This window comes from Pundamilia nyererei, unplaced genomic scaffold, assembly GCF_000239375.1.
Source record: "Pundamilia nyererei isolate P.nyererei 1_Seehausen unplaced genomic scaffold, PunNye1.0 scaffold00223, whole genome shotgun sequence".
Classification (NCBI taxonomy): Eukaryota; Metazoa; Chordata; class Actinopteri; order Cichliformes; family Cichlidae; genus Pundamilia; species Pundamilia nyererei.
The window spans coordinates 122,902-136,361 of NW_005187624.1; the positions used below are offsets into that span (position 1 = coordinate 122,902).

Genomic DNA, 13,460 nt, shown 5'->3' on the forward strand with positions numbered 1-13,460 from the left:
ATATAAACAGCAACTTGATAGAAGGCCAGGATGTCCAGGAGAGAGATGCTTGATTCAGAGATTCAAGATATGTTTCAGTGTGTGTGTGTCCAGTCTGTGAAACCTCTATTCTCAGAGCCTCAGTGGCCATGCCTGGGGAGAGTGATGATAAATGACTGCTTTCCTGTAATTTACCTTCAGGAGAATGGATGGAGCTGGCCTGTTTGGTTAGTGGGTGGGGAGATGAGGAAGAGAGGACACTGTAGGTGAAAAAAAAAGAGAAAGAGAGTAAGGAGATTCCTGCTTTGAGCCTTTCTCTGGAGTTGGGTTTCCTCCAAGGTGAGGAACACATTAAATTGTGTGTATATACTGTGTGTGTGCGCCTCATTGTTTATTTACAGAGCTTTAGCTCTTGCAGCGTTCATAGAGGAGGGGAGCCGCTCTACCCAATATTCTCTTCTTCAAACCCCCATCTAGCCCCCGTGAGTGGAAACATACCAGAGCAGTGCCAACTGTGTTTGAGCAATGGAGAAAACACACATGATCAATTTTATATAATTTCTGCAGCTAAGGCTAATAGCCGCTATTAAAGAGACAGATGATCAACACAACGCACAGTTCATTACCTAATAATTTATTTTTTACCATTTAGATTAAAAAGTCAGTGGTTCATTGCCTCAGAGGAAAATGTACAAGGAAGACTTCGATATAACAGAAGTGAAAAGCAGTGCTAGACTGAGGGCAGGATCCCTTTGTTCCCCCCAAAAAGGTAGGTGGACAATTTTTGTGTGAGTGAACCATTATTCCCAGGACATTAATGTAACAGGACATGGTGGGCTTTGTGTGTCAGTTTCCATCTGTACCTCTATAGGAAAAGCAGAGGGTCCAGTCAGTCACGTTTTTACTCCATTCACCTCAAAGTCATTTACAATTGGGTGGTTGTTGTCTGGAAACAACATAAAACCGAAAGGAATACATTCTGTGTAATATCTGAACCACGTCTTCTGGTCGTGATCACGAAAGCATATGTTCCTGGTTTCTACATCCATATAACATCCATAATCATCTGGTTTGTACATCCATAAATGTGAGTCATCCCAGGCTAAGTGATGCTTTACAAAAGACAACATAAACGGCAGAGGCAGTTCAGTACATATTTACAATATTAAAAAAAAAAAAAATGCATCAGGACAAGCCAAATGTGTGGATGAAAATGACGCATGTGCACAAAGAAAAAAAAAAATAGTCAAAAAACAAACAATGGGAAGTTGACCAAGAAAATTTGTGTGATATAATTCTTCATCATGGACCGTTTCAGAACCCTACCCCCACCCAAAAACGCTAAACTTCAAATAAGTTTCCTCTCACCTCTCTGCAAGTTGTGTGTGTCACTTGTTTGCTCGGGAAGGTTAATTAAACACACAAACTCACACACCTGTGAATGCTATAAACGCTGTGGAAAAAAATACACAGGGGGGAGGAAGCAAAGTGAAGCAGTTATGGTCTCAGTTCCACTGCCAAGCTGCTGGGCTTGGTAATATAAAACAACAGGATGGCTCTCTCTATGAGGCTCACAAAATAGCTTTCACAAGCGCTACACTTCCACCCCCTAACCCCCCACTCAAACAAAATCTGGCCAATTTTAACCTATTTTGATTTCGATGTTCAGGGTGGGCACTTAAGAAAAGGAAAAGCTGGTTCGTAGTTTTCGATCATGTGACCTGTGCAGAGGCCTGCAGGGAAAACTGTATTTTTTTTTCCAGCTTACATACCAGACCCTCCACAGAACTGCAGGAGAACCGTGTAAATATTTCATCTTTTACAATCCATGAATGTTTAGATCACCCTTTTAAAGGATTCACACAAAGATGTAATCCCGCTCCATTCTGGTGATGTTTTACTTGAACTCTACATGGATAAAAAAATTTGGACCACACCTTTTTATGAATTCAAGTGTTTTCAAACCCATTGCCACAGGTGTATAAAATGAAGCACCTAGCAACGCAGTCTGCGTTTACAAGCATTTGTGAAAGATCAGTTCTAAAGAGCTCATTGAAATCCATCACATTTGTAATTTTTTCCCCTCTTCCAGATATTCTACGATAAGCTATCGGTGGTATTATCGCAAACATGGGTGTGTTTAGAAATAGTGACAAAGTGGAAGGCCATGTGAGGTTACAGAGCAACCGCTAAGGTGCACCTGTGACTCAGTAACTGCAGATTTGCAAACCTTGTTTGCTGTGTGCCAGGAGCTTCACGACATGGATTTTGGTACCTGAGCAGCTCTTGTAGGTGTGAGGTAAACTACTTTTGTCCATATAGTGCATTTAGTGGAGATTCCTTCACTTTACACTGCAGTGCAAAAGCACAAACATGCTTAATCTTGATTTGATTTGCTCTTTTAGATTTGAAGGTAAAAAAAAAGCTCTCAACTATTAACACAAAGGCAAGGGCGCTTTAGCTAAAACTAGCTAGCTAACACATGGTGATCCATCAGCTGCTGGCTTCAGATGTTTTATGGCAGAAGTGACACACCAGTAACATTTTGTTTAACATCATTATAGTGAAACTTATTTCCTATTGCTATTGACAAGATCAGTCGCTGTGGTGGATTGGTGTGATCTGTCCGCAGTAGCTGCATGACAGGATGCCTCAGTATACCTTTCACGCTGGTCTGTTTGTTCGCCACAGGCAACGTCATCATCATAGTCCTAAACATTTATGGTGCAGGAAGCTGCTACAGTACTCCTCGGAACAATAGGTGTCGCTACTCTGAAAAAAAAAAACCTCTGCATCGGCACTGATATAAGGGAAATCACCTCCATCTATACTTTTTTCTCCACCAAGTCATCTTACAACATGTCCGTCTGATCTGTGACCATGTGAGCAGTAAAACCTGACATGATTGTACACTTTTATCTGCTTGGCTGGTACAACGGGGCCCTTAGGCTAAATGTGTTCCCATGCAGTGCCACACTCTAAAGATTTGCAGGCAGGATAGTTATACATGTGTATAGTTTAAGAACTATCCAGCATTTTGGGTAAACTGAACTGGCAAAAATGATCAACAGGCATCGGAAAAAGCCTCTTTTGGAAGCGTTCCTATAGTGTGACATATCACGTGAAAACTAGAAGAGAAAGAATTTTGTGGAATTCCTTCACAAGGGTGTTGGGTGCTCAAGGAGCTGAGGCAAATATTTTGACAATTCATTGTAATGCCAGACTTACATACCAAGATGCGGACACGGGTGCTACTGTAACACCACCTGTCTGACAGGTCACAGAGGACAGCCGACACATAAATAAAGGACTGCTTCTGCATTTTTGAGAAATTCCATCAGTGAGATTTGTGCCCTCAGCATAGTGCCATAGAAAACCTTTTTTTTTTGTCACACATCAGAAGTCGTGGTGGCTTATAATTCATTTTGGTTACAACTTGTTTTTGCATTGTATTATAAAAAACAAAAACAAAAAATGTCTTGATGAGAGAGAAAAGCATGAAGAGCCACAATCTTTTGAACAACATCTAGTCATGTTCAGAGTTCATAACAGCATCAAATATCATGCCATTAGACGTCCTCAGTTCTAATATCACTTCATAAACACAATCAGACCATTTACCTGTGTGTCTTTTCTTTGCAGATTGATTTACATTCTCAGAAAACAAGAACTACAGTGCAGTACTATACACCACAGAGGAGTCTGGAAGCCTCTTTCTGTGCTTTCACTTATCTAAAACACTAAATACACAACATGCAAAATGGGTTAAAAGGAGAATTCGGGGGGTGGGGGGAGGGAGTTTGTGGCTGACACACAGACGAGAGCAGAGGAGAGACACTTTTGGAGGAATGACAAACCAAACATGCCGCCAAAGCCAAAGGAGCGTAACCACAAGCTAGCATGAGATGCCTGTAGGAACACTCAATGCTATGTGAGCTTGATGTGCCCCTCAACTAAACTGTGTGTTTATATTGTACTCTATTTAAATAAATTGTAAAGTCGTTTACAAAATGAAATAACTGCAAAAGGCAGATAAAAAGCTTGAGAGCAACCAGATGGGTCTCTCTGCGGTTAATTCGTTGGTCCTGACTTTCATAGTCTCTTAATTGAATTTAAAAACTGACTACTCTTATTTGGCAAGGCATGACAGGGTTATGCATTTGGGGTGGGCAAGTGGTGGAAGATGACCTGGGAAGTTTTCCTTTGGATCTTCATGCTCATATTAGTTTACCTCTCTCTGCTCCCTGTAAGGATTTGATGGACCAGCAAAAGAAAAAAAGAAAAAACCCCACAAACATGCAAACTTAACAAAGCACATGAGGACTGAAATATGATCCTCTCATGTCATAATACAATCAGTGAGCACTAAAAATGTTCCAGGCTCATTCATTTTGTCGAAATACTAAGCAAGGAATGAAAAACAAAAACGAAAAAACCCAACAACACAGCTACGTCTTTTCTTTATCCAACTTGTTTTTGTGTTTTTACTGCATGAAAAAGGAACTCTTGTTTCAATCTCTTGTTGTGGCAAACAAAAGCCTGCCAGTCTTCATCGGTCAACGCAATGAAATGTTCGGCCATTTTTAAAGACATAAGTGACGCTGGCCACACAGCAACGTCTGGAAGAGCTGTACCCAGCAAAGAGAATATCCACGAAGCGCAAAAGTCTCAATGGAAAAGTTGGTTTTGTTCTGAAATTCGGTCTGCGCCGCTTCATCTTCCACAAAGTGACAGGCCATGAGTCATGATGGTGACTTTATAAACCACTCATAAGAGGGAACAGTGGGGAAGAGGCCTGCGATGTGACTCACTCGTGCCCAATGCAACAAAGGGATACATCTCAAATAAGGATGTGGATGGCTGAGATAGCAAAGTAGCCACACAAGATATACAAACTCTAGTATGAGCAGTGACATCGGGCACTTGACCGTATAAGAGCCTACGTGAGCAGTTTATTCTGTGAGGGCTGTGTGGTGGTGGCGGCAGCAGCAGTGGTGGTGTGACTGAGGTTTGCTGTGGAAAATGTCCCTGCAAAGGGAGCCCTTGGTTCCTCGTAGGACATAGAAGTCCTATAGTCCAAAGAAGATACTGCAAAGACCTTGAGAAATTAGGCCTGTTTTGACAGGAAAATTCTGAAGATCATCAGTGTGAGGTGGCCAAGCTGGAGATCTGTAGCTTGTCTTGTTGCTGATATCAGTCTGTGAAGTGATAAACACTCTATAATAAAATCCTCAGAGAACAGTGAGGGGTGAGCATTGGTAGTCTTGCATGGAAATACCTTAAAATGGCAGAAGACAGGCAGTTTTGACAGGTGGAGGTCAGGGGGTTGTATTTTTTAGCAGGGGGTTGGACAGTTCAGTTGCCGTCGTCGAGGGGGGGAAATGGCGCCTGCTTTTGTCTACACTTCACACCCTTTTTAATGGTCCCTTTTTAAGGCAAACCAATCGGACAAATAGACAAGTGGCCTTACAATGAAAAAAATTTGAAAAAATAAAAATGAAAATAATTATACAATATACACAAAACGTGGTCCTTAAAACAGGCAGGGTACATGCAGTCTTTGTAATGTGCAGCGTTCCCACAATGGAGGAGAAGAAAGGACTCGAGTGGCCGGGGATAAGAGAAGTCAAGAGTCAGGATTTGTGATTGAGTGCTGTGGAGGGAGAGGTAGGGATGGACGCTGCTTTTCCCAATCATGCTTTGCTGCACTTCCCCTTCTTCTCCTTGCGCTGGAACTTCCTCAGACGTCTCGTCCAAACGTCTCTCCACTGGATCACCAGGCTGTTCTTATCGGCCACCAAGCCTATGCGCTCCGCCCCTGGACTGCTGGCTCCACCTCCGGGCCCGACTCCTGGACCTGCTCCTGGGCCCGTTCCACCTTCAGCGCCACCCATCACCAAAAATCGTTTGCTCATCTGGATTTTGGGACACTTGCAGGCAAGGTCCTTCATGTGTACCCACAAGATGTTGTCACCTCTCTTCAAGGGTTCGCCCCGGCTCTTGTACACAGCCACCACGCTAACGGAGAACTTGGCCCAGTCACCCACCGTCTCCATGTCCAGCACGTTCACTTGGACAGCTGGGAACACATTTGCAAGAAACACACTCAGGTGAACACTCAAAACTCTTTACGCTTTTTAATTAATGGTATGGAAAGGAATTCTGCTCTCTTACCATAATCCTTCTTGCAGTATTTCTTCATGTTGATCTTCAAGTTGCCTTTCACTGGTTTACAGTAGGACTCACAATCTGCAAAAATAAGGACAACCAAGTTCACACCTGAAATGCAGGCAGTGACTCCAGTGCTTGTTTTCCACCAACATGTGGCTGGGGCCAGTTCTCTCTTGGTGCACTGAAAACCATCCTTCATTTTGACAGATTTGGGAACCAAATGTTGCATAGTGTTACTAACAGAAGTCGGTGTGATTTCCTTGGGAAGAATATCATGGTCAACAGAATCTGCAGACTCCAAATGCCAGTCACTTGTCCCTTTGGGACAGATTTTTGACACAAGTCATCAGTCTTCTTTTTTGTGGTGGAAATGTGTTTAAGCATTTATAGGCTAGGCACAGTCACAGTATTGGTGAAAAAGGTACCAAAGGAGCACATGAATCTTTCATATTTGCTCAGTCTTACTAACACGTTGTAATGCATAATTAGTGTCACATCACTTTAAAATATAAAACGCAGTGATCAAGCAAATATAAACATAACATTGTGATATGTGCTGATTTCTATATAGAAAGGCCAACTTTGACTCCCCGTCCCATTAATATATTTCACATTTTTCTATAAATACAAAAAATACACATCAAAGCATGATCTACTTTTTAAATACATGTGTTTTTTTTTCTATAATAACTGAGTAAACTTATACTTGCCTTTACAAACTGACTGATGTTGCCAAAGGCTGAAAGGAAAACTGGAGCAGCGCTAAATAATAGTTGGGCTTGGTGTGGTTTTTGGGTGCTAAAAAACAGCTTCTGACAAATCACACATCCAAATCCCTGCAACAGCCAGTGCTGGGAGGCAAGTGAAACATACCAGAGGAGTAAAAGTGTTCAGTTTGACATGTTCTCCGGGGCCTTGAGAAAAGGCAGAGCGTGGTGGAAGCAGGTCATGGTTGGATGAATGTGGATAGGCCTTGGCTGCCAGAGTGACAACTAAGACCACACACTGGACCAATGACCTCTGCTGACCATTAGTAGGTGGGGTTGCAAATGATGTGGTTTTTACATTTATGAATATGACAGTCAAAATTGATTTCTAGGCTGGATGACCATTCTCTGATCTTTTTCTGACCGACTTTAAGGCCAGTCACGGTTTGGTTTAGTTGTTCTGTGTCCTCCAGCATCTTTTTCAATCCAGCTTTTCCCTCATGCAGATTTTGGCCAAAGAGCAGGCATGTGGTGCTGGAAACACTTTGGCGCTTGATTTCAGCATTTGGAACCTGAGCAGCCACCTTTCCTTCTATTATATGACTCACAGCTTACCTGCAACCTGAATCAAATTTTAAAAAAAAAGAAAAGAAATTTTTTTTTTCCTCTATATTATTTTTTTATTTATAAAAACAATAAAAAACACTTATATTTTATATCTATATATCTCTATATATATATATCTCTATCTCTCTCTATCTATATCTATCTCTATATATCTATATCTCTATATATCTATATCTCTATCTATCTCTATCTCTCTATATATCTATCTCTATCTCTCTATCTCTCTATCTATATCTATATCTATATCTATATCTATATCTATATATATCTATATATATCTATATATATCTATATATATCTATATATCTATATATATATCTATATATATATATATCTATCAATCAGTTGTGTTATAGAGCCCTTCAAAGATTTGAAAGCATATGCATGTAATTACATCGCGTGGTTTATTTTCTTGTAGTCCTGAAATATTTGTTTTGCCATGTCGGTATTCTCGGAGATCGGAAAACATGTTTTGCAAGAACAAAGAGCAAAAGGAAAGGGAAACTGAGAAGATAAGCATGATTAAATAGGCTTAAACAGATGAAGTGCGCTAAAACAATGATAAGAATCCCTTTTAAACTTTAAAGCATTCACTGTGCTTTTAACTCAATTTCTGCCACTGGAGCTGCAGAAAGAAAAATGCTGTTGTTTGTTAGTAAGACTCATCTGTGGTTGACACAGGCTGCTGGATTCTGTGACTCATTGAATTTTGGATCCACAGCATAAAAATAAAAATCTATGAGAAGGATACAAAATAAGTTTTGAAAAAATGAAAATGGTGAACTGAAATTGCAAAAGAAACAGAGTTTTAGTCACTTCTAATGAAAGGACGTGAAAAGTTGACCACCAACAAACCACACGCTGGTAAGTGGACTGGTATCTCTCGTTCCCTTCAAGAGGAATAACCATTTAGCCGTTTTTGCTTTCCAAAGAAAACCAAATAAAAATCGCTGGACATGAAATGTCCAAGTTTAAAAACAAAAAAAAAGAGAAAAATGACCCTTTTGGGAATGTTGTATGAGTGAAAGGGTGTTGTATTGTTCTTTTTTTTTTTTTGTGGAAGAACTGAGGAGGAGGAAGAAACGGGGGACCGAGGAGCTCATTAAAACGTCCAGAAAGGTTGGCTGTATATCAGAGTGCTGGAGATTTTATTAGCCAGAGAGAGGAAAGAAAGGGAAACACAAAAGGAGAAAGAAGATGACTTTCAATACGCTGCAATGAGTGAAGGTGTGGATGAGTGCAAAGGTGTGTAGTGCATGTGTGTACGTTTTACTTTAAATAAATGTTGCAGAATATCACCGTCTACTTAAGGGCTTTCTCATTAGTACAGAGTATGTGGTATTCATGTAAGTATGCATGCAGCTGTGACAGGCGTGCATGTGCATGAGATGAGCATGGATTTCATTAGATCACAGCTGTTTTGTGTATGTAGGTCTCTGTTTTTGTATACAGTGGCTAACCTGCTCTTGAAACTCTGGCTGGGGCGACAGTATGCTCTTTCCCATGAAGCACTACTTACTGCTGGGTGATCACCTGGAAAAGCTCTCGGTGAATTGCCCAATGACCCAGAAGGCCAGCCTGCTGAAAACATGCACAATTGGCTCCAAGACTCTCGATGCCCTCTTTCCCTTGAGCCCCTTTCACTGTGCCATGACAAGGACAAATTGCATCCAACGCCCCTTACACAAAAAGATTTTGGGGGCCTTAGGTTTCTGATGGTGAAGCTCTTTCTGTGGTAGTTTAGGAAGGAGAAAGATGGGGGAAATGCGCTGGTGTGTTTGGTAGAAGCTGAGGTGAATTGACAATCAATGACTCTTGTGTTCTTAGACCCTGTAACATTTTCCCAGGAAAGTAGTAAACAAGAAAGGGCTGGACTCTGCTTCTTTGGGTTAAAAAGACCCAAGCGATGGCGGTAAAAGGTTATACAGAACAAGTTGTAAATGAGTGAAGAAGCTGCGAGTCTAAGGAAAATTAAATTCAGGACTTACAGTCACAGTAAAAAGAAAGTACACCCTCTGTCAGTTCCAATGTTTCCAAAGGAATTTTTTCCAGATGCAATTTTACAAACTTGAGTTGTGCTGCCATGTTCGAAAGAGAAGAAGTTTCCTCCTGGAGACACTTCCAAACAATCCATACTTGTCCAGTCTTTTTCTAATCGTATTATCATGAACTTAACATTGACCATGCTGAGGCACGTGCAGTCTGAGGTGTAGGCTTTCTGTTTTGAAGTTTCTCTGAACATTGTACGGTCTTGACTTTGGGGGGAATTTGCTGGGACATCCACTCCTGTGAACAATTTTGAATGTTTTTCACCAGTGGAATAATCTTTCTCACTCTACAATGATGGATTTCAAATTACTAGTTCCAACTTCGCAGATTGGTGAGCAGCATCAGTTGCTTCTCTGAGATGATTTCTGATGCATTTCTTCTTTAATGTTGTGCTAATACACAATTGAATACTCCAGACCTGCAAACTGTCCGAACTTCAGCTTTTATAGAGATGCTCACACTGAGGGTGTACTTTCACACACAATTCTGCGTTTTGCGTTAGTATTTTTAAAAAAATAATAGCACAGTATAATCATGTGTTTTTCTTCTGAGGTTGTATTTACATAATTTTAAGACCTGATTTTATGTTTACTTTAACTACACTCACTTGTAAACATAGTCATGGTAAAAAAAAAATGAGATGAAAGATCTTTGGCTAGAATTCACCTCACCTAATTGAAATCATTTAGGTAAAGTTTGATCCCAATTGGATTTATTTTATGCAATTATCTGCTCTAAATCTCAATAATTAACCTACCACGATTAATCTGTTGTAATAAACCATTTCTTTCCCCCATTTTTTGTCCAGGATTTTTGCTAAGCTAACCAGTAACCGGTAAGCTTAGCTTAGCTAGTTTACAACATTTACCTTAGAAACGTCACGAATTCTCCACCAGAAGAATGTTTTTCATTTCACACTATTAGACATATCTGGAGGTTTTTATTTGGAGTGTACAACCAATTTTGCCCTTTTATGTGGACCTCGGAAAGAGCCATTATAAACATCTTGAACTCTATGAATCGAGTCCTCAAAATTTATAGCATGCAACCTCGAAAGTTAAGTCGAAAGTTAAAATTTGAAAATTTATTGTGAGGGTTCTGAAAATACGTATTATTTTTTAGAAGAGAAAGGACATAAAAACAAGAAAACCATTATTGCTTTAAAAAGAATGGCAGTAATAGCAAATTTGGGAGGGGTGCACAGTCTGCCGCTTCAGTGATAATATATGATATAAATCCACTAATGAATCAACGTTTCCAAATCAACACCACCATTTAAATCAAACAGTTGTAGAATGAAAAATGCGGACAGGGTAATTGACCGAAGCCTAGAGTGTTAGAGGGAGTGACTGAACAAATTTCCCCCAGTTACTTGCCAACACTCTTTTCATGCCTCGCAACGTTCCCCTTCCACTATATCTCCCAACTAAACTGTAACTAATCACCTCAGCAGCCTATCTGCTGCCCTTGGCTTAAAGCTGCACTTAAAGTCTGAGCACAGCGTGTCTCCACTAACTTGAGGCTAGCGGTTGGGGAAACTATGCCAAGGACACAGGTTTTTAAGACAATGTAAAATTTTTCCATCCCCAGTGCAATCATTTCCCTGAGAACTTCAAATGAGCAAACCCGCCCTCTATTAATATTTATTCCACGCCTTAATATTTAATATTTCTGGACACGTATTTTATGTTTTTGTTCCTCTCATAAAGTAGGGGTGCTCAAGGTGCAAGGAGTATATACTAACCTGCTGGTTCCTCTGTGCTGCTCACGACAGCTGTGGGGTTGACCACAGGGATTTCTGAAACACGCACAAGAAACACAAAGTTATTTCAACGATTAATTCTAAGTCCACACCTTTCAAGTATGTCTGAAATGATCTGGCTGCCGGCCTACAATGAGAGCACGTGTGGTCAAAGAAACAAAGTGTGTCCAAATTCATTAAATGTGATCCCAAATATGGGGGTGGGATGGGAAATAGTACTGAGAAGAAGTAAAAAGTGCTATTTGAGGTCACTGGGGAAAAAAAGAAGAAGAATCAGGGTTGCCACACAGTAGGTTTGTGGTGTACTATATGTCAAACTTATGAAAATACACAGGGCTTTCCAGACAGACGTGCTAGATAAACGCTAAGAGACTGACAGGAATACTTATTGGTGGTGAGAGGGAAGACCGGTTCAAATAAACCATACATGCCATAGACTAATGCAGTGGTTTCAGTGTCTTTTTTTAAGGAGATCTTCAGACTAACTGGAAGAAATAATCAAAGTCCAATTTTAGTTGATGCTTCACAAGAATCACACCATAAACCAGTTTGGAGGAGTCAGCGCATTGAAAGTAGGCACACAATGGCAAGGTGGCTACACTAGATTCGTTTCATCCTCCTCTAACAGATGTGGGGTTAACACTGCTGTGCAATCTCCATGCAAGCATGTATAGACAGATGGACGGATGGCAAAGGGGCAATTTTGGTGGGATCATCTTGAGACAGATACAGCCCTCCCTTGTTGTGCCCGCTGGCTACAAAAAAAAAAAAAAAAAAAAAAGTGCCTTGTAGAATTCCTCCAGGACTTCTCCTTTAATCGTATGCATCTTTCCAATACAAATGCTAATGCTAACAACAGGCCCCTCTCCTTTTACCGTAAACAGAATTACTGGAACGCCGGCTTAGCATCCACCCAGAGGATCTGCTTTTGATTGGATTTGGAGGTTCAGGGGTTGGACCGAGTGTGTGAGAGTGTGTTGGCAGGAGGTAGAGGGGGGTTTCTTGGAAAGCTGTTTTGAGGCAAAAGCAGCAGTTGTCTCTCTAAAATTATGGACACCCTGCCAACAAAAACAAACAAGGGCACGGAGCTTTGTGAAGGCAGGCACAGCTGCTAGAAGCCACTTTGAGACCCTTTGCCCCGATGGCCACATCTTGTGAAGATAGACAGATGATGAAAGGATCATTCAGATGTGGGTTGCTGCCATCATACTAATTGGCTTCTTAATGGATTTGTCTTCTGTCTTGGGATACAGTATCCTCCAGGGGTAATATGCTGACATCAGGCTATAATGGCAGACAGGGTTGTCATAATGTGCATAGCTTAAGCATGCCCACACCCACTATTCCTCTTGTTCTCGATAGACAGTTCACCTAATGGCACTTAAACGAGTATAGTCTGCCATCCATGACCACGGTCGTCTTCTCCTTCTTGCCTATCCGCCATCTGCTTCGGAGCTGCATGCAAGAGGAACAACATGGCACCGTGTGGCAGTGTGGCAGAGCTGGACACGGCACTGGGCGGCGCGGCATGACTTGATTTGGTGGAGGCTATCTTTTGATTGTTTGCAATGTGGCACAGACACGTGCTGGGCCCACGGGCAAAATTCGTAACTTGCGTGGACTCACATTCGCTTGTTACAGGAAATCAAAAACCTAAACACAGCTACTAGAGCACACACACACACACAAACACATATGGTACATAGTTAAGAGAAAGTAGAATAACAGCACAAGCGTTAACAACAGTATGCCTCTTTGTTCCTTTAGCATGGATCGCGTTTCAATTTAACCCAACTTTATGCTGGGGCGCTCGTTTGGCTCACGTTTTGGGCTCTTCTCCATGAAATGTCATTGCAGTTTCAGTGGCTATGCAAGTCAACACACACACACACACCCACACTTTCATATCCTAGTGAGGACATCTAATTGACAAAAGGCTTTCCCTAGCCGCTTACCCTAACCATTCAAAAATTAATGCCTTAACCATAACCCTTAGCCTAAACTTAAAATGCCTTCAAACTTGTGGGGACAGGCATTTTGTCCCCATAACTGACTGTTGTCCCCACAAGTAGTGTAGCATTCCAATTTTTGGTCCACACAAATATATCCAAATACGGCAGGCGCGCACACACACACACACACACACACACACACACACACACACA

The 13,460-nt window shown here is 41.2% G+C and overlaps 1 protein-coding gene across 1 annotated transcript in view; it reads right to left on the reverse strand.

Annotated features, from left to right (window-relative positions):
* Positions 1–592: 592 nt before the first annotated feature.
* The window catches only part of ntn2 (netrin 2), a 41,296-nt gene continuing 28,428 nt past the window's right edge, over positions 593–13,460 (reverse strand). Inside the window, exons 4-6 of the mRNA XM_005748521.1 lie at positions 11,278–11,331; positions 6,154–6,228; positions 593–6,058 (exon numbers count right to left, since the gene is read on the reverse strand). Of these exons, the coding sequence (XP_005748578.1) occupies positions 5,673–6,058; positions 6,154–6,228; positions 11,278–11,331 (515 nt within the window). The 3' untranslated portion in view covers positions 593–5,672. The remainder of the gene's footprint in view (positions 6,059–6,153; positions 6,229–11,277; positions 11,332–13,460) is intronic.